Source organism: Vigna angularis, chromosome 6 (assembly GCF_016808095.1).
Source record: "Vigna angularis cultivar LongXiaoDou No.4 chromosome 6, ASM1680809v1, whole genome shotgun sequence".
Classification (NCBI taxonomy): domain Eukaryota; kingdom Viridiplantae; phylum Streptophyta; class Magnoliopsida; order Fabales; family Fabaceae; genus Vigna; species Vigna angularis.
In genome coordinates, this window is record NC_068975.1 from 35,112,436 (window position 1) to 35,131,934 (window position 19,499).

Sequence of the window (19,499 nt, forward strand, 5' to 3'; positions counted from 1 at the left end):
CCAATCATTTTTTAAAAAAAAATAAGATGATAAGATTAAACCTCGAAATAAGTGTAGAAAATCGCTATTTTGTTTGGGTAATAAGGAATATAAATCAGTTATCACTATTCTGCTCCCTGAAATCATGCTTAATGCTGGCCTCCACGAACGCTAATGTCAAATATTTACAATGCCAAAGTTTATCAACCCGCTTCAAGTTGGGCTAACAAAAAATGTGGGACGAGTTTATTCATTTCTCGACAGTGGAATAAAAATGTTAACTTACCTTGTCTAAAAACAGGTTGGTTGATTAATAGATATTAAAAAATATATAAAAAATAAAAAGTAACTGTTCATTTCAATTTCTTGAGAGCTACCGTACAATCAAAGAGTTCACTTCTCGAATTTTGAACTACTTTTAAGAAAGAGATAAAATGATCAAAAATTAAAAAATACCAATTCAATACAGTCACACCGTTCATCAATTGAAATCTAACGAGTTCACTCGAATTCACTCCGATTGAAAGATAATCTTTATCTACATAATCTGCTTTCCTACAGTATCTCTTTTACAAGTTGACATGATTAAAACGGTTTTTCTAGACTACCTTTCTCAGCAATATAGCAGAATCACCACGACTTCCTAAAAAAAATCATAAGATCCATTAGACTTGCTATTGTCACTAAACTAACATGCTCAAGCTAACAAAGTGCTTGCATGACAATATCACAAAACTAATATCTGCACGATAGAGTCTAATGTTTTGAGAGAAACTTTCAAACTCTAGTCCTTTTGCAGCTTCTTATCTTTATTAAGGCAATACACCATAATGACAAACATTTGGTTGGGAGGGTAAAAATGACAGTATAAATATCAACTACAAAAGGTTACTAATTCCACCGGAACAAAAAATCAACTCCATTAAACTGTCGAACAAAGCATAAAAGAAAAGTATTTAAATAGCAAAATAGCAACATACCAAAAAAAGGGATCATGAAATGACACTATCAAAAAGCTAGAGCGAAGGTTAAACTTCATCTGTCTCAAAGAAGCTTATGCTGTGGCAGCTTGCTTAGTAGCACTGGAAAGTCTTGATCTTCTCTTAGCCAAGCTCTCACTCCGGCGTTCTCTCTGCTCCTTCAATCTGGAGGCGAGAAGTTTCTGGTACTCCGCTGCCTCTGATTTTGCTTTGGCAATTCTCTTCTTCTTATCTGCGATCCTTGCTCTCTTTCTTTGGAGGGTCAGGGGAGTGACCAGTCGTTGGATTTTTGGAGCCTTGCTCACCTTTTTCCCTGTAACCAAATTATGTAAACCAATTATAACCACAAGTTCTATATCTTTTCAAAAAATAATCTCCTATATAAATCGGCCCTCTGTCCAAAATTAATCTCCCAAAATATGCAAAAGCCAAAGGTTTACATTTTTATCAAAAAGAATGAGAAGTGACAACTCACAGCAGTTAATCTCTTAAGTTCACGTTAACTTTTAGATTTCTCAAAAAGAAAGATGTCAAGAAAACACTTCTATAAACAGCTTCATGAATAGGTAACTTAGATAAATTCTTGCACCAAACAAAAATACAAACAACATACAGGTACCAATTGAATAATAATACAACCAGAATAGCTCTGTTAATGTAGTAACCATCAAGCTAACAAATTTGATAAATTCAAACTTAGATGGACAAAAATGGCAGCAGTAAAGATTACAAGTTATAAATGGTTTAAGCTTGAAATTTATTCGCAAGAACATAAAGCTAAGGAGAACAGTTGCAGAGAGAATACACATTACCAGCTTTAGTTGTAAAAGTTCTCCTATATGTGTTCACATACTTCCTCACATCATCGTCCTTAGACAGGTTGAACAGCTTGCGAATTTTGGAAGCTCTCTTTGGGCCCCTCATCCTTGGCTTTTCAACATCGGTCAGGCCTGGTAAATCACTTTCACCCTTCTTTACAATTACCAAATTCAGAACAGAGAGGTCTGGGCTGACAATGCACCCACGAACAGACTTCCTCCTGCGCTCTCCATTGCGCCTTCCATATCCACGGAAACAAGGAGTTCCTGCTCATGTAAGCAATGAAATGAAATTTGACATCAGAACACAGATGAATGTTGCAAAGATATCAGTATCTCCGAAACAATTATATAGGATCTTACTTGAAACATAATCAAACAACACAGGTTATTAAACAAAAATGTATGATGTCACACACAAAGGAGTCACTTACAAAATATTCAAGACCAAATCCATATCCAAATATAGAACATGGGAGGAAAGAATGCTTCAGACTAATAGTTCTGACATATTTATAATCAAACAAAACAAAAGAATTTTTGAATGGTCAGACCTCTGTGCAGCAGGAGACGAACACGGCCAGGGGTCAACACTCCTTGCTTCATTGGAAATCCTTGTTTGTCACAACCTCCAGTGATTTTGAACACATAGCCTTTGAATTCCTAAAAGTAGCAAAACAAAAAAGAAGAATAGGTCAATAATTGATCAATGTTCATCAGGAAATTTCAGCAGACAGCCAATCGAAGGATGGATTTCAGTCAAAAACCATACCTCTCCCAAAGCATCACCAAGAACCTCTTGAGAGATCCTCTTGTCCCAAAATGCTCGTCTGCGATTAAAAACCAAATTACCATAACATTAACTAAAATTATGACATCTATAGTTTCTTTCTTCCTAATATCGCAATCGATGGAAAATAAAAAACGATAAAGAATGAATTACAGCTTCTGGTCGTCATCGATCTCCAGCTTCTTCTGACAACCGGTGGTGGGATTCGCAATGTTGAACTGCAAAAACAGTTTTGAGCTTAAAAATTTAGTCCCAATAGAGAAATCAAATCAGCAAGCAAATTAGGGTTTCAGACACAAACCTTCATCTTGAAATCTGGCTCCGAGTCTCCCTGTTAGCGTCTCGGCAACTAAGTGAAAGAATAGAAGAAACTAGGGTTTTTGGCTTATGAGCGGGGTGACTTTGGTTTTCTTCATCAAATAGTTGGGCCTGACCAGCCCATGACCCGAAATCTAACATTTATTCTTCTTTTTTTAATTTCACAAATTTTGTCTTTATATTGTTTTGTAGATTATAATTTTTTTACAATTTTAATATTATAATTTTGTCTAATTATTAAAACATTGTTTCAAATATTTCTCTCTATCACACCTCGACTTAGGGTGTGTTCGGATGAAGTGATTTGTAGGAGATGATTTTGGGGTGAGTAATTGAATGGATTTCACAGGTGATTTGAGGGTAATTTTTTGTTGTTTGTTTGGGTGGATTTGTAATTAATTGAGAGTGAATTTGGAAGTAAAGTTTGTGAGAATTAGATTTAATTGATGTGACAGATTTAAAAAGTTTGTTTAATTGATATAAATTAAAGATTACCAAAATATCCCTAGTTATTAAAGTAATATTAAATGTTATATTTAATTGTAAAAATGTTTATAAAGTGAAAAAAATGAAAAATAATTATTAAAATGTAAAAAATTGATGAAAATTAATTAACAAACCACCTAATCTAAATCTGGTCTCCTATATTTGTTTGAAAAAAAATGTTTTATTCAACTTTAAAATAATTTGATTTTAGAACAAAGTTAGAAAAAAAAATTGTGAAAAAAAAAAGCCAATAACAAGGAACTAATTTTGACATTTTTATTTATCCATGTATTCAAGAAACAAACTATTCCATTGAATGCTCCACCACACACAAATGCTCCACCACATTGTACCGTTTCTTGCAATGGTACTCAATTTTCATCTCCAACCTCAAGATTTGGAAAATGATACGAGGTTAAATATGTCATTTCACTATGTTTCACTTCAAATATTTGTATATGAGAGGGTGATGAAAAAAGCTTGCATCCCGCAAATTTCTACAATTCATTGCTTTCAAATAATAAAAAACGAACAACAATTTCGTTTAGAATTCGCGCTCGCAATTCTGCATGAACAGTAAATTTGTTCAAACGAACAGAGCCTTAGTACTTCAATTGAATACATGATTGGCCTAGTTTTCAAAATATTATTTTAAATATTTCTATCCTTCTTTATTATATTTTTTTTCTTCTACTTTTCCTTCATTATCGAACCGTTGTTTTGGACTATTTTTATCAAAATATCTCAGTGGTTGTTCTTTTTTCACTCTTTATCTTTGGTTCAAGTTGTGACATCCCTAAAATATACGTCATGCATATACAATAAAGACGTCATTGACTTATAATAATAGAAAGCAGTTGGAAACATATAATAGAGTATGGGAAAAATTACAGTCATCCTTAAAATGCTATGAAGCTAACTTGAGGTACTAAAGTCTTCCAAAACACCATAAGTTCTACAGATAACAGTTTTTCGAAATGCATAATTCAAAGTACGAATATTCTAATGAAACTAAGATTCAGTGTCCTCTTCTTCCAAGGCTTGCTCCAGGGGTACCTGCTCGACATCTGCTCTCATCCAAGTGGATGATCATCGCAAGAAGAAACATACACAAACAACACAAACATGCAAGGGTGAGCTAATTATATAAAAAAAACATACAATATGACAAGATGTGCATGCAAGAATTAAATTGAATCAAGCAAGATAAACACACATCCTAACATGTTACGTTCTAGACTTGACTCGTCTAGACTTTAGAATGATAGTCGAGCTATGGCGGGTCTTGCACTCGTGGTGGCTTGTGAAACCTGGGCTACCCCACCCTACCATACTCACGAGGTTAGCCTGTTCCGGGCCTTGAGGCATACTAGAAGCCCCCAAGACTAAGACCTCCTGCTACTCCTCACCACATGGTTCAATCCTCTCTACATGAGAAGAAAGACCATTGGAGTTTCAGGATGACCACCAAGACTGAGCTCCTACTCTCATTCTAAACACTAAGAATCTCACCAAGAGATCCTACACAGATGGAACTTGGTTTACAACTTGGATCATCTTTCCACCACTTCATAGCCATACACCTTTTGCTACCATCCACATACTTGTTGAATATCACAATACAATACTATAGATGCAAGGAAATACTTCACAAATCAACCAAAGGACACCCTAATCAAACGCAACACAAGATGTAATTAAAGAACTAGACCCAGCACTCTTCGCACATCACCACCCTCGAAGGGCGAGACTGGCGCTATTCCCATAGCGCACCCACCCAGGTCGCCTTGCGAATTAAGTCTGAATAAGTATCAGACTTTGGGTCTCTCGCATAGCGCATCCAGGACGCTATGCGAGAGTCCAAACAAAGACCAACCCCCCTAAAGCTCTCGCTATGCGCCTCACTCGCCCTTCGAATTAAATGGGCAGAGGTCCTAGACCACCACCAGTCGCATAACGACGCGAATCCACAGACAGAGGGCAACACCCTCTGGTAATTCGCACAGCGCACCAGCTCGCACAGCGAATTACCCAGACAGTGAGCACTCTCTATAGGGTCTCGCTATGCGAGACAGCTCGCATAGCGAGTCTGCATAATTTGCAGAATGCGAATTCTGCAAAGTCATGCAAACTCATACCTCTCCAACCAATTCCAACCCTCTTTCCCAACTTCTACAACCTTTAATTCATGATATGAACCTAGTTAAACTCGTCTAGATGAATTGTAACAACCATACAATAATTCCAAAGTGGTTTAGGCTTGGATTCAACTCAAAAACAACCAATCTCATGACTTAGGGCTCCAATTTGATTCTACCATTTCTAATGTGTTTTAGTTCTGTTTTATATGCCTAACAAGTCACAATTTCCTTGTCTAGACTACCTAAACACACCAAATGCCCCCAATGCTCAAAATCACCCTCTCACTTCCCCTCAACAACTTTCCTATATTCTAAATGTACTGCAGTTAATTCCACACCAGCCACATTCATAAATTCCACATTTCCATTTCACCAATTGCACATTTCAGTTTATGCCATTCAATCAACTTCAAATCTAATAATACAGTCCAAAGCAGTACAGTAGTCCAGAATACAACATACATACATTTATCAAACAATTTCAAGCAATTCATTCAAATAGAAATAACCAGCTCCCCTTACCTTAGTGATTATAAGTACAACACTACTCAGAACAATAGCAATCCCAACAATGCCTTATACAGCCAGCACACAGTAAGACCTTACAATCCACTAAAGTGGAGACAAACACAGCTCTTAGAGCTAGAATAGGCCAGAGAATCAAAAAGGGAATACCACTAGCTGCATGCAACCAGTTAAGTTGCATGCCCTAGGTTCAAGAAGAGAGTAGAAACTGACTTACCCGTCCAAATCGAAAACTAATTGGATGGGTAGGAATCCCTGAACTACGTGAGCGAAAGAATACCACCTATTTAAAAATGCAACGGTTCAAATGTGTGTAAGGGTAGAGAGAAGGCAGAGCAAGAAGAAGAAGAAAACTGAGTTTAAAGAAAGAGAGAGATTGACTACTGAAATCAGAGTTGGAAAATGAGACCCTTTCTAAAGTCATGGTGCCCTTAGCTTTTTGGGCCTGGCTGCCTCATTCATAAGGCCCAACAACCCTATATTTTCCAAGCTCTTACACAAGTCTCCTTTTTAAGGATCTTCTTTTTAATTTGTTATATTTATTTTTTAAATTAAAATTATAGAAATAAATATTTTCATATAATATTTTAGTCAAAAATATATATTTTTATATTATATATTTACTATTAATCTTAAATCATATCTTAATGTTTTAAAATAATTTAAGAAATCTAATCCAATGAAAATACAAAATATTATTATATTCATCCTAAAATATAATCTTAAATTCAACTATAAAACTATTATCTTTTAGGTGATGTTTTTAAATTTGTATATAACTATATGTTAAACACAATTCCTTGCAGAAATGAAAAAAATTGAATATGAACAACATCTATTCGATATTACTCAAAAATAAAAATAATAAATTATTTCCTGTATTAAGCAAACTTTGTGAGTCAAGAAAAAAAAACAGATTCAAATAAAGAGTAATTACAATTATTTAAATCAGTTTCTTAAACGAAATTTGTCTCTCAATATGTTAATACAAAAAGATATATTAGTAATACACAATATATAAATATAATTTATATACATATATGTTATATATTGATTCTCACTTGAATAATCTCATATATATCAGCAAACAAGGCTAGTAAACTTGTTGTCAGAAATCATGGGTCCCACTTCTGAGAATGAGAAATTCCTCTTCTAACCCTACATATTTTGCAAGCATATCTTAGCAAAGATGAATACAAATACAAGTGTGAATTTCCACGAGATAAAAGCTGGAATGTTGGATATTTCATCCACTGTATAAGATTCCGCAATTCGTTCAGCAAATGACCTAAACATCTCTATGCATGAATGATATACTTACATATGCTTGGTAAAGAAACAAACTACACAAAAAGTTTTTCACCTCTGAAATGGTTCCTGGAACAAAAGTTTCAGATAGAAGTTCTAATTTCCCATGAATGTAGCCCTCTGACATTAGCTGGAGTCACCATTCCTTCTCCTTCAGACACTCTAGCAGAGACTGGCTCATTCCTCAGGTTTGTCACTGCACCACATCCATACTGGCTTGGTCTTTGAAAATTGTTGTAGACACTAGTTTTGTCAACACCAAAAACAGATAAAAAACCAGGCTGCAATAGTGGGGGCCTTGGGGGCTACATTTAAGTCACTGGTTAGAAGACAAAGGGTTGTTGTTGTTCCAACTATCAAATTGATCAAACCTGTAAGTATCATGATAGAGGAAGTTTACAGGAACAGGAGTATTCAAATGAGTAGGTAGCATGTGATTGTTGGTCGTTTCAGGTTTGTAGTTCTCTCTATACCAACGCAGCCATTCTGAAGAAGTCATTCTTCCAAGTGATGGGTATCCATTAGAAAGAACAGAAAATCTAGGATCATATCCACGTGGTCCATAAGTAGAACTCCAATCTGAGTTGTCTGGAAACAATGGAGGAGATAAACAAGACTGTGCATCCGTATACCATGTAGCATTATCAGGAAGTAATGGAGCAGATGGCACTGGAAGGGAATATGTAGCCGAAGGGGAATAATGATAGATTGAAGACTCATCCACTGAACTTGCGACCGAATTTTCAGTTTTATGGATGGAAAGACTGTCCAAAGATGAAGAGGCTATTTCCTCAATTGGCTGCAGCCTTTGCCCACCAAGGTCATTTGTTCCATTATTTTTGTAATCGCTCAAGCTTCCTCTACCAAGCACCCAAGCATTGAGAGAAGGAGGGCCTGCAGAGATTAGGGCCTCAGGAGAAGTGTGTGCATTTAATTCCTTTGTTGAAGATTCTTGTTGTTTGAATGATCTGTCACTCCTTAAATCCAAAAATCTGTCATGGAATTCCCATGGATCACTGTGAGTTTGAGCTGGGTTTTGTGCCATAAGCAGAGAACTAGCACGGCGCAAACAATCATTAGACTGAACGCTTTGGTTGTCCTTGTGTTTTGGTGACATCTGATCAACAGTGGACTTAGAGGGGTGTGATGGTGCTGAATTATATCTTGTGAGAGGCCTGAAGAGAATAACTTCTTCCTCTTCCACTACGTAAGATTTTCCAATGGTGCTGGATCTACTTGGATTATCCTCTCTCATCCATTTACCATACCCTCCTGTGTCTTCTTCAGATTGTCGATAATACTCTTCCAATTTTGTGTTATTGCTATTGGACTCCACATATTTTGTTTCTTCCTTGTCATGATCTTCATTTGGTCTAGCCACATGAAATTTATTTCCTAATTTATCATATGTAATCCACTTCTGCCAAGTATTTGATCTGCTAGCCATCTTTATCGCTGCTTCTCTGATGCGCTCAGTGCGCAAATCAATTCCACTTTCAAAGTTGTCTAAGTGTTCCCAATTACCACAGAAATCCAATGAGACATGTGAACGAGCTATAGGTATAAAGCCCCTCAGCTCATAATCCTCCCACAGAGGAAATCTATCAAGATGCTTTTTGGTTTCCTTTCTATCATCCTTTAGTTGATTCAGAAGTTCAATAAACACATAAAAAAAATAGGAAATAGCTCTTGTACTATTTTGATCGGTTGCACTTATGTCATGTATGCTTGAACACCACTCCACAAAGACAAGCACTGAAGGCAACAGGGGGCAATGATTCAAAGAACTCGCCTTTAGGCATCTTTCAGTGAAACGTCCCATCAAGCTAAATGCAGCAGCTAATGCCCGTTGCATCAACTGCCTTTCATTTGTGTCTTCAGATTCATTTTTTCCAAGTAGATTTGTGAGGGAGAATATGATAATAGAAACTGCTTGTATGGCTCGGAAAGGACCTCTTCTGGCTAAGTCCATTTGACTATAGGATTCCAACGTGGTCTTTAGTTCCCTGTCTTCTAGCTCCATCATTTGATCCAATCCTCCAATTGTGGATGCCAATGCAATAGAGAATTCCTCCAAACTGATTAAGTAAATAACGGTAAACAACAGAAAAACACACACAAAAGGAACTAAATGTCGACATGAATCTATATTAAACCTCTGACCCAATACATAATTCAGAAGAGCATCTAGATTTCTAGATATTTTCTACAGCAAACTATGAAATTACTTTTATTTTATTCTCTGCCTTTTAATTATAAGTTTAATGCATGCAGCTATTATCGGTGTATTTAAAAACTTATCATCGGTTTATTCCTTTTGATGTTAAAAACCTCTAATATGATCTTCACAACATAAAGAGTGCCCACGATGAATTAGTTATTAACTGTGAACTCAGCAAGAAGAGACACTAGTTAAGGATATGGAAAATATGCACGATTCATTGACAAAAATAGGAAAATTGAAACAGTAAAAGGGTAAGATAACATGCCAAGAAAAGTTGTAAACAAAATAAAAAGAATCCAAGATATACCTTGACGATATGAAGAAGAAACTCATTGTTCTAACGATAAGTGACCATAATTTTGTAAAATGATTATTTTTGCCTTCAGACTTGTTGCAGTTTGAGCTATCGTCTTTGCCTTGCACCTTACTCTCTTCACCAATTCTGCAAAAAGGTTTCATGAAATCTACAGAGACTTCGCTGGAAACAAACTCCAGAGGAGATGATCTGTTCTGCAATATCAATAGAGACACTTGAGGAGATGAAAGTATAAGATGCTTAGAAACATTAAGCATATGGATAAAATAAATAGCAATGCATTAAAGAGCCCAAATGTCGTCTTACCTTTTCAAACAACAAGATAAGGTTGTTCCAGGCATCGGGAAAAGGTTGTTTAACTGCTAAACTTCTTATACAGTGGTAGAGAGCAAGAAATTCATCACCAATATATGTTGCCAGTACAGCCAACTGCAAATGAAAAAGATTACCACCATTTGATAAAAAAGACTAACAAATAGAAGGTAAAGTTTCTCATGCAACACTGCAATAGGTAACAATCATTACCTGATTTTGTGGGTTACCACTGTCTGGCCAAATCCTTGTCGCTTCCAAATAATGTGTGGCAGCAACCGACCAATTATGATGTTGAATATCTGAGTTTTCACATTGTTGCTTATACCTGGAGAGATCCCCCATACAAACTAGGCAGCGATGACACAAATACTGGCATTTCTGCATGACATCTGGTTCGACAGAAGCATAATTCCAACCCTTTTTATAAAACAAAGACTCCACGGGGACTCCAAAATTTTTTCTAATTTTGACAGTCAGAGTTTGGTAAAATTCAATAGCTTCTGTCAGAAATATCTTAAATAGCTTTAAATGGCTGTCATTGTCTCTATGCACAACATGATTTTGAGGCCTTCCTGATACTTTGCTTTCCACGCTACCAGAGCTTTTCTTTATTAGTTTTCGAAACTCATCGATATGCTTATAGTGCAGCTTCCATAAAGAATATTCAACATCCTGAAGTTCTGAAAGCATGAGATCACTCAAGATTTTTATCTCATAACCAGACCGAACCTTGCGGTACAAGTCTTGAGTATCAGAGTGCAAAAGTCCTTTAGAATGCATGAATGCCCATAACTGCTTTTCATAATTCCCAATCTGAACAAAAGTTAACTGATATCAATTAAATCACATTTCCCAAGCCCAAAACATAACAAAGAATCCTAGTTTTGGAAAGTCACCTCTGAGAGAACCTTTTCTTCTTCTTTATGAACTCCAGGAGAAAGAGATAGATTGCTTGTCATGGTTCAAACTAAAAAATTCCTTCAAAGTTGATGCATCTGCTTGTAGCACAAACAGGGCCTATCAGTTGTGTCATTCTTGGTACAAGGATAGGGGGAAATTTTAAAAACTAACGAAAAAAATGAGTCTAAAAATCTTAATATTTGATTTCAATATACTAAACAGTTTATACTCTAAATATAGTGACCACCACTAGAATCACACTATGAAATTTAATTCCAAGACTAAAATTTCAATTTCCAGTTATGTGGTGTCTGCACAGAGAAGAGAGCTTTTGATGCTCTGTTCAACGAATCGAAGGAAACTTTTAATGGATTCTACAACTAACATGAAAGTCAAAACATGGATGAACTTTTGCAGAAGAATGAGTGGTCAATGCAACCAATAAGGGAATGACCGCATAGACACAATTGCTCCCCGTTGTTTAGTGCAATACTATGACCACCATTACATAAAGCATATTTTTGTCATGTAATTTTGATAAAATTCTAATGTCAGTGCATAGCAAGTTCTTTAAATCGTGAAAACAAAGGGCACTTGATTTCAATACCACTAATTAGCAGAAATATCTTTCCTTTATCTTATTTGACAGTCCTTTCAACAGAAAATTGGATTTTGTATTTCTGAACTAATATCTTGTCCCCTAAAATTCCTCTCATTTCAACACCAAGCAAAAATATGCGAGTATTTGAATAAGCAGCCACAACTTTTCCATGACTGAGAAAATGTGTACAAAAACGGCAGTCTCAAGACAGAGGTTGGGTTTGCATCTTTTTATGAGTGAGAGAGAAAAATTCAAGGTTGTGCAATAAGAAGGAAAGGAAAAGAAAAAGGAAAAGGGACCAGCCCTTGAATTTTCGACCCCATAATTTAAGGGATACCAAATCGACAAAAAGAATAGCAGACAGTTAAGCACATGATACCAAGAGCCCAAGCACCTTTTCCATTCAAGGAAAACACGCATCCCTAAATACAATATCTAACTCAAAAGTTGTGCTGTGATATATGCAAACGATTTCTTAAGGGAGGAACGACAGTGACGTTATTTGAGAAATATCATCATCATCTTTGTGGATAAGTACATATGAAATAATTCAGGAAGCGATATAACCATGTTTGAGAAAAGAGGACACAGAGAAAACCAAATAACTCAATATGAGCTTTTTTTAGGAGTAAAGTATCAATCAGACTAGCGTAGCAGTTTGCTAACATCTCAATATCCATACAACGCATCAACACGCAACACAAGGGGCAAGCAAGCGTTGCCACCACAACCCTAAGTAACGCAAAAAAGAAAGAAAAAAGACCAAGAAATAAAACCCACATCAACAAAAATAGACACAGCATAGACAAGACCAAAACGAAAGAAAAAAAAATACAGATTTTGCTATTATTTAAGGTGATAAGAACGTATGAAAATGAAGTATAAGAATTTAGAGAAAAACAAATATTACCAATTGAAGAGGAAAGTCATTAGTGAACATTTGTAACTGGGTTATAAGCAAGCGGCATGAAATGAAGCAGAAAGCGATTCGAAATCAGCGAAAGCAAGAAAGAGAAAGAGAGGAAGATGTAAGCGGAGAAAGGAAGAAGCAAGAAGCAAGAAGCAAGAAGAATTGGACCACTAGTAGGGGTTTCAGTTGTGAAACAGACAAAGTAAAAGGTGGGATTATGATGAGGAGACTGAATACAAGACAGCAATCTTAACCATATTCAGGATTTTGATATAGCTTTTTTCTAATGGTAAAGAAATATGTAAAACGAATAAAATAAAGTGCTTTATCATCATCATCATCCATCTTTATGACTAAAATATGAAGGATCACTGTCTGAACGAGGACAAATCATCTGCGTGTGTGTCTAGGGACACATCACAATGACTTGTCCACGGTCAATAACAGAAATAAAACACATCACACTTTCTTACATACAGAATTTAATCAGAACACCAATTCGGCGCCTCTACAGTCTAAGAGTAAATTAAATAAAAAAGATTCGTTTTTATTTCTAAATATTGTGATTTTTAGGAATAATTTAATTAAAATAACGTAATATTTTTGCAGGAATTCAAAAAATTAATTAGAAAAAAATTAAGTCTGCAAGGAGACAGTGATAATTACTTTAAAATCTCGATATCTTCTCTGACAAACTATCTACCGAAGCTGAAACCAAGTGACAGAGAAGGCTCTGGAACTATAACACATCACTATTTGGATTTATATCTAAAAGCGACAGATGTCGCATGAAAACGTTAAAAAACTACGGTACAATCATCGTGATTCGTTTAATCAATTTTACTTTTTCGAGATTTTAATTTCCTAAACCCTATACATGAATAATTACTTCACTGCAAAACGTTTGCAAAATTTAGTATTAGTATTTCATGTTGGAATATTTCAGCAATTGTTTTGTTAATTACTCAATCATTTTGAAAGTTTTATATTTTATTGTGAGAGTTTGAATGATCTGATTTGAGTAGTTTGATTTTGACTGCACAGGTGTGCATGATGGATTGGGTGTGGTGAAGGGTAGTTGGGAGGTCATGCATTCAATTAAATTTTCAGAACCTCTCAAAAACTGAACAATGTCTTTATGCCACTGGCTCAATCCCAAGTCTCACGTCACAACTAAGTTTTGGTCAATTTCATATCTTATTTATTGGTGGAAATTTATTAAATCTCATAATTTTTAATAAGTATTGAAATATGTTTTATGTTAGAGTAATGAGAATGAACTGCAGTCTTAGAGTAATGAGATTTATTAAATGTTGAAATTTAATAAATCTCATGCAGTGTGAATACTCTCTGTTGAAAGTGTGATATTATAACTCTTCTAGTGTATTTTTTTTTAAATAATTTGTGAAAAATACATTATGGGAGTTGCATATGCGCAATATTTTTAAGTGAATATTTGATTAAAGTATATTGATAAAAAAATTTTTAATAATAATGTATGCAGGTGATATATTCGTAGACTTCGAAATAATTAATTACAAGGTATATTTTTAATCGAGAGTTTCTTATATATTTAAACTTTTTTAAAGTCTTCCACCTCATTGACTGGTTCATTTGATATTGTAGTTTTGCTTGTTGCTTCTCATTTCTTTGTAACAAAAACGAAAGCTACTCTCTGTGTGCTTAATTAAATGTTTACTCGTATATTATAGTATCTTTTAATTTCAATATTTATATTTTATTTTCCATTATTAGTTTGCTTTTTTTTAGTAACCTTTTGATAGAATGTAAAGGTGATAACGTCATATAACATAAGAAGTAAAATTGTCAATATAGCGATTTTGACATAATAAGAAGGGTCACGTTAGTATATTATATATATATATATATATATATATATATATATATATATATATATATATATATATATATATAATAAATAAACTGACGTGTTTATAAGGATTGAGATAAAAAATAAATATTATTTAACGAGACTAAAAAATATCATAAAGTTTGTTCAATTTTCAAATTTGAATGTGCAAATGATCATCGGTGGTACATAACATAAATTTGTAAACTATAAGTAACTCTGTAATGAAAAGTTTTAAAATAAATACTCCATTTAATATAATTAATATTTAATTATTGATATAAACATGTGTTTGATACAATTCTTGTATTCAAATGATGTTTTCTTTTTTAAAAGAAACACGTCATACTTATTAAATATAAAACACCTGTTTAGTTGTATATTCAAATAAAACTAAGTTCATATTTTTGTAAACATGTATAAGTAATTGCATAGATACTTGGTAAATGTGGTCTACAAACATTTTCTCCTTAACCATTGTTTTTGTTTGAAAATTGATTTCATAATTTTAACTATCAGTAAATCAAAAATTGTAACTGACGGTTAAAACATTTCTATTTCTATTTAAGAGTGTGATCTCCGAACTACTCATACATGTCACCAAATAATAATTAATATAATTGAAAACTATCATATTTAAATAAAACGAGAGATTAATAAACCATGTAAATATTAAAAATAATTTATGTAACTAATATTTATAATAATTAAAGGAATTAACATAAGTATGGTTAAGATATTAAACATGCTTAAATATATTTTATTAACAGCACTTTTTATTTTACTTGTGAAATTTGTTGTATTTTATAAATATAAAAACTGGATATATACTCATTCTTATAAATATCCCGTTTTATTTTAGTTATTAACCACATCATATATTAACATAAATTTTTATAATTTTTTTGAAAATCTTACTCTTCTGTGACGATATTTTCATAACTTATAATAATACCATCGATATTAAATTAAGCTAAAAAATTCTTATGTCAAGAAAAAAATGGTTAATTAAAGCTTATCATTATCCAAAAGGAGAATTATAAATGCCAATATTTCCTCACGGGATTTTAATTCCTTTTTGTAGGATGCCACCTATCTTCGCATTTAATTAAGATCTCGGATAGACATAATCTTTTTGACTCGTATACATTTTTTTAGTATCGAAAAAAAAAAAACACGGGAAGTGAAAACTTGCACGCTTTGTCTTACTTAACTGTGTCAATAAATCCAAGAAAACTACCAAACTCAGATGTTAAACACACACATTACCAGTTTATATGTTCTCCCTTCATTCATATTAGTTATTTAAGATTTTTTTTCTCATAAATTAAGAAAATTATTTACTTTTTATTATATTTAATATAACTCAAACTAATTTTATAATCATTATTTTTCTCTTTATTATAATAGCTATTTTTTTCTCTTCAGTGTTAATTAAATTAAATATGATTATAAAAATATGTATTATCTTAAAATTTTAAAAATTTAAAAAGAAAAATTATTAAAAATTTGTTAAATTAAAACTGTTACTATAGGATTAGATTCGACCAGACAGACATGATTGTGTGCTGAGTCGAATGGACCGAAGGCTGGGTTACGTATAAGGACTTCATAGCCGTTTGGTCACGATAATAGTTGGACAGAGTTAAAGCGTAATCAATATAGTAACGACTGTTGATGACTGGTTAAAATTTGTATTAATAATCATTAAGAGATAAATTAATTGGTGAAATCATTGTAATTTTTACTTTTCCATAATTGAATTACTTTAGACCTTAGAGAGAAAAATTATGACTTAAATGTCAGAATGTATTTTGCAGGTCATTCCTTCAAACCGATCGACCATCAAAAATAGAGAAAATACACGTTCGTCTAATACAGAAGTATTACACGGAAATATCTTCATCTCATTTGAGCAGAAACAAAAACTATTTTTAAAACAAATTTCACAATATTTAAAACTTTGGAAACTCTCCATTTTTAGAAGTTTGTTATAGAGATATGAGATTTTTTGCATGATGAAGGAGGAGAATCATCTCACCAATTTGGAGTCAGTTAACATCCCAATGCGAATTCTACAGTCACGAGTTGGGTTAGGATGATAGAGACAGAAATTTATCCAAGATTAGCAACTTATATTATAAAACATTTTACATAAATAAAAATATTGGTTGTTAGAAGTAGGGGTTGGCGTGGGGCTAACGTAGTTGTTGTTTGGTCAGTGATTTGGTATTTGTTTTAGAGCAAAATTCAAAGTTGATATTATTCATTAAACATGTTACAGGTCCCACTTCTGTCGTCTCCATCCTACAGTAACGGCTTATAATTGAGGTCATCGTCTCTGCTGAAGAAGCTGGAAACAACGACACTTTTAACTCTGAATTCGCACAAAAACACGAATTCAATTCTTGTTTTCAACAATTACAAAAGTTGCTGCAATCTAAGTACCCGTTTCATAATTATAAAGAAAATAATGTCAACACAATAATCTACGTTGGAGAATTATTATTAACAGTTGCATAGCGTTGTGAGTTATGAATTGTATTAAACGGTATTGGGTCCTAGCTATTATTAATTAGCAGTGAAATGATGTAATGATGTAACGGAATACACTTTTTCACTGTATTTGCTTCACTTGCATCGTTAGGTTTTCTACCATTACCGGGGAATCCTAAGTCATCTTAACTATGTTTCTGTCTGTCGGGTGATTTTGAGTGGATGCAAGAATAAGTGTTGACGAATAGACAAAACTACGACACACTATAAAAAGTAGGAATAACCCATTAATTTGCTTTTCAAAGTAAATAAGTTATATAAATAATTTTATAAGTCTTGAAAAATCATCCTAAATTTGATATATACGTAAAGATATTAATAGAATATATTAATCCTGGTTAAATTGACAGATTGTCTAGTTCGGCAACTTGAAGTTTCTACTAAAGAAATTTGTGGTGACTCACTTAATAACTAATCCTCACGAGATGCTGTGGGTAAAACATTTCCTTTCAATTTCTACGTTTCATTCATCTTCACCTAAAAAACACTTAATACATTTGTAAAAAAAAATATCCAACTTAACCAACAAATCATAATATTAAGTAATTCATATGTATTTACTTTTATAATATTTAAGATTAATTAATAATTTGATTTTTATAGTTCGACCTTTAAAGTTAATATCAATTTAACAAATAGAGATGACATCCACTTTATTTAACTAAGAGACTTAATTAAATAACAAATAACTGATTAGATTATTTTCAAATTATAAGACCTTCACATAGTTTATATTATATATTAATGCTATTTTAAGGTTGAAGATGAATAAAATAAAATAAGTATTTTTAATAAAAGTGCTATTTAATTTCTATATAATTAAATGATGAAAAAGTATGTAATTTTTATTTATTTACAGTATTATAAAAGTACCACACACACACATATATTTGTACATTCTATTGATAGCAAAGTTCACAATGATTCATAGAATTTTTTCTTTTAGCAAACACTTGGAATGTATAGAAAACAAAGATTGGAGTTATGTAAAAAAAACATTAATTATTAATTTTGTTGATATATTTAAGTCTATTATTTATTTTGGTTATTATTTGTTCTTACTCAATTAATTTCAATATTTTGTGTGTTTTCAATTTTTTTACATAAAATCAACGTGATTCATTCCGTTAAATTGAATGTATTAGATCCAATTTTTTTTGTACGTAATACATTTCAAACAATGTTAACTCTAAATTTAATAAGATGATCCACGTGAAGTGTTTTTTGAAAAAAAATAAAGATTCAATTGAATATTTTTTAAAAACAGAAACTCAATTGAGTTTTTTTTAAAATAAAAAGTAAAAACTTAAATGAATAAAAAACAAATATAAAAACTAAATTGAATAAATGACCAAAATAGATAATCAAATTACTAACTAAATCAAAAAGTTTAATACAAAAATTTATTTAATTACCCAAATCAAAATTGCATAATTATATCATAACACCAAATCAACATTAGTACTAGATCTATATAAAATGTTAACACCAAAGATGATATAACAACCTTCACAAAGTCAATGCCAAGTAATTGAGTATAGTTTATGATATGTTAACAACTTTTTTATAATAGATTACGTATCACTATTTTATTGGTTTGTATATTTAAAATCGACCAATCACGAACTATCACGTAAACTGTTATAAAAAAGTTGTTAAAAAAAGACTTTTCATTAAGTATATAATATAAATTATCAGGACGATGGATATAGACTCGAGGACGAGACTCGGTAGCATTTCAAACTAACCATCACCTCATATTTTCGTACCTTTCAGCAATAAACGAAAGATTGCGACAAAACTCTGTTTAGAAACAACAAGGCCAAATCCTAATAATATGAGATTAAAGACATAGTTAATAAATAAACACATCACTGTAACACAAAAACATGATTAAAAGGAGATTGGGCCTTCACCAAAACCAAAAAATCAAGGCTCACCGAAAACTTATTTGATCGTATAACCTTGTAAGACCGGAAACTTATTTAAACGTAAAGTGTTTTTGCAGGTAACCGGCTCGCAAAGAAAACCAAAAACACGAAGAAAGTTGAAAGCATCGAGAATATGTGGATTGAGAAGACCGATAACTTAAAAAAAAAAAAAAACTAGTTCAGTAGTAAGAGCTAAGTGTGTGCCAAGACCAATTTGCTCTTGTAAGTACAGTTACGTATGGTAGAAAACAAAAATATAGTCCCATATTCAATTCAATTAGAGTGTGTTAGATTTATACTATTTCTAGAACATTCTTCTTGAGTATATACAGTAGGCCCTTTTTTTCTTCTCAACTTTGAATACAAAAATAGAGTTTTACCTTTCTTCTTTAAATAATTTTATGAGAAATATAAGTAAAACAAAACTTAAAAAAATGTAGGAATTCAATTTTTTTTAAAAAAATATACATTGCAAATAAACATTTCTTAATTAAATTTAAAATTCTAGGAAAAACACAATGAAAAGACTTC

General features: G+C 32.6%; 2 protein-coding genes across 3 annotated transcripts; both read right to left on the reverse strand.

Moving 5' to 3' along the window:
• Positions 1–874: 874 nt before the first annotated feature.
• LOC108340900 (40S ribosomal protein S6-like) lies at positions 875–3,016 on the reverse strand. Its single transcript, XM_017578465.2, has 6 exons — positions 2,869–3,016; positions 2,721–2,785; positions 2,550–2,607; positions 2,332–2,440; positions 1,772–2,044; positions 875–1,272 (listed from the first exon to the last, which is right to left on the reverse strand). Exons 1-6 carry the CDS (start codon positions 2,872–2,874, stop codon positions 1,034–1,036), a joined length of 750 nt encoding a protein of 249 aa, XP_017433954.1. The 5' UTR covers positions 2,875–3,016; the 3' UTR covers positions 875–1,033.
• Positions 3,017–7,249: 4,233 nt separating this feature from the next.
• On the reverse strand, positions 7,250–12,911 carry LOC108343006 (nonsense-mediated mRNA decay factor SMG7-like). 2 transcript variants are annotated; one of them, XM_052878852.1, is made up of 6 exons: positions 12,612–12,911; positions 11,097–11,195; positions 10,411–11,028; positions 10,192–10,314; positions 9,877–10,079; positions 7,250–9,423 (listed from the first exon to the last, which is right to left on the reverse strand). In XM_052878852.1, exons 2-6 carry the CDS (start codon positions 11,157–11,159, stop codon positions 7,662–7,664), a joined length of 2,769 nt encoding a protein of 922 aa, XP_052734812.1. In that variant the 5' UTR covers positions 11,160–11,195; positions 12,612–12,911; the 3' UTR covers positions 7,250–7,661. The 2 variants fall into 2 exon arrangements, with proteins under 2 accessions (XP_052734812.1, XP_017436489.1); XM_017581000.2 differs by having other exon boundaries at positions 10,411–11,013; positions 12,612–12,909.
• Between the last annotated feature and the right edge of the window lie 6,588 nt (positions 12,912–19,499).

Excerpts from the sequence above, each read along its gene's own strand:
- LOC108340900 (XM_017578465.2), bottom strand. Across the intron at positions 2,608-2,720 it reads ATCGATGACGACCAGAAGCT|ACGAGCATTTTGGGACAAGA; the intron begins GTAATTCATTCT and ends TTTTAATCGCAG. Across the intron at positions 1,273-1,771 it reads AACTTTTACAACTAAAGCTG|GGAAAAAGGTGAGCAAGGCT; the intron begins GTAATGTGTATT and ends ATTTGGTTACAG.
- LOC108343006 (XM_052878852.1), bottom strand. The coding sequence starts at position 11,159 with ATGACAAGCAATCTATCTCTTTCTCCTGGAGTTCATAAAGAAGAAGAA. Across the intron at positions 11,029-11,096 it reads AAGAAAAGGTTCTCTCAGAG|TTAACTTTTGTTCAGATTGG; the intron begins GTGACTTTCCAA and ends AATTGATATCAG. Across the intron at positions 10,080-10,191 it reads TTATCTTGTTGTTTGAAAAG|AACAGATCATCTCCTCTGGA; the intron begins GTAAGACGACAT and ends TTGATATTGCAG.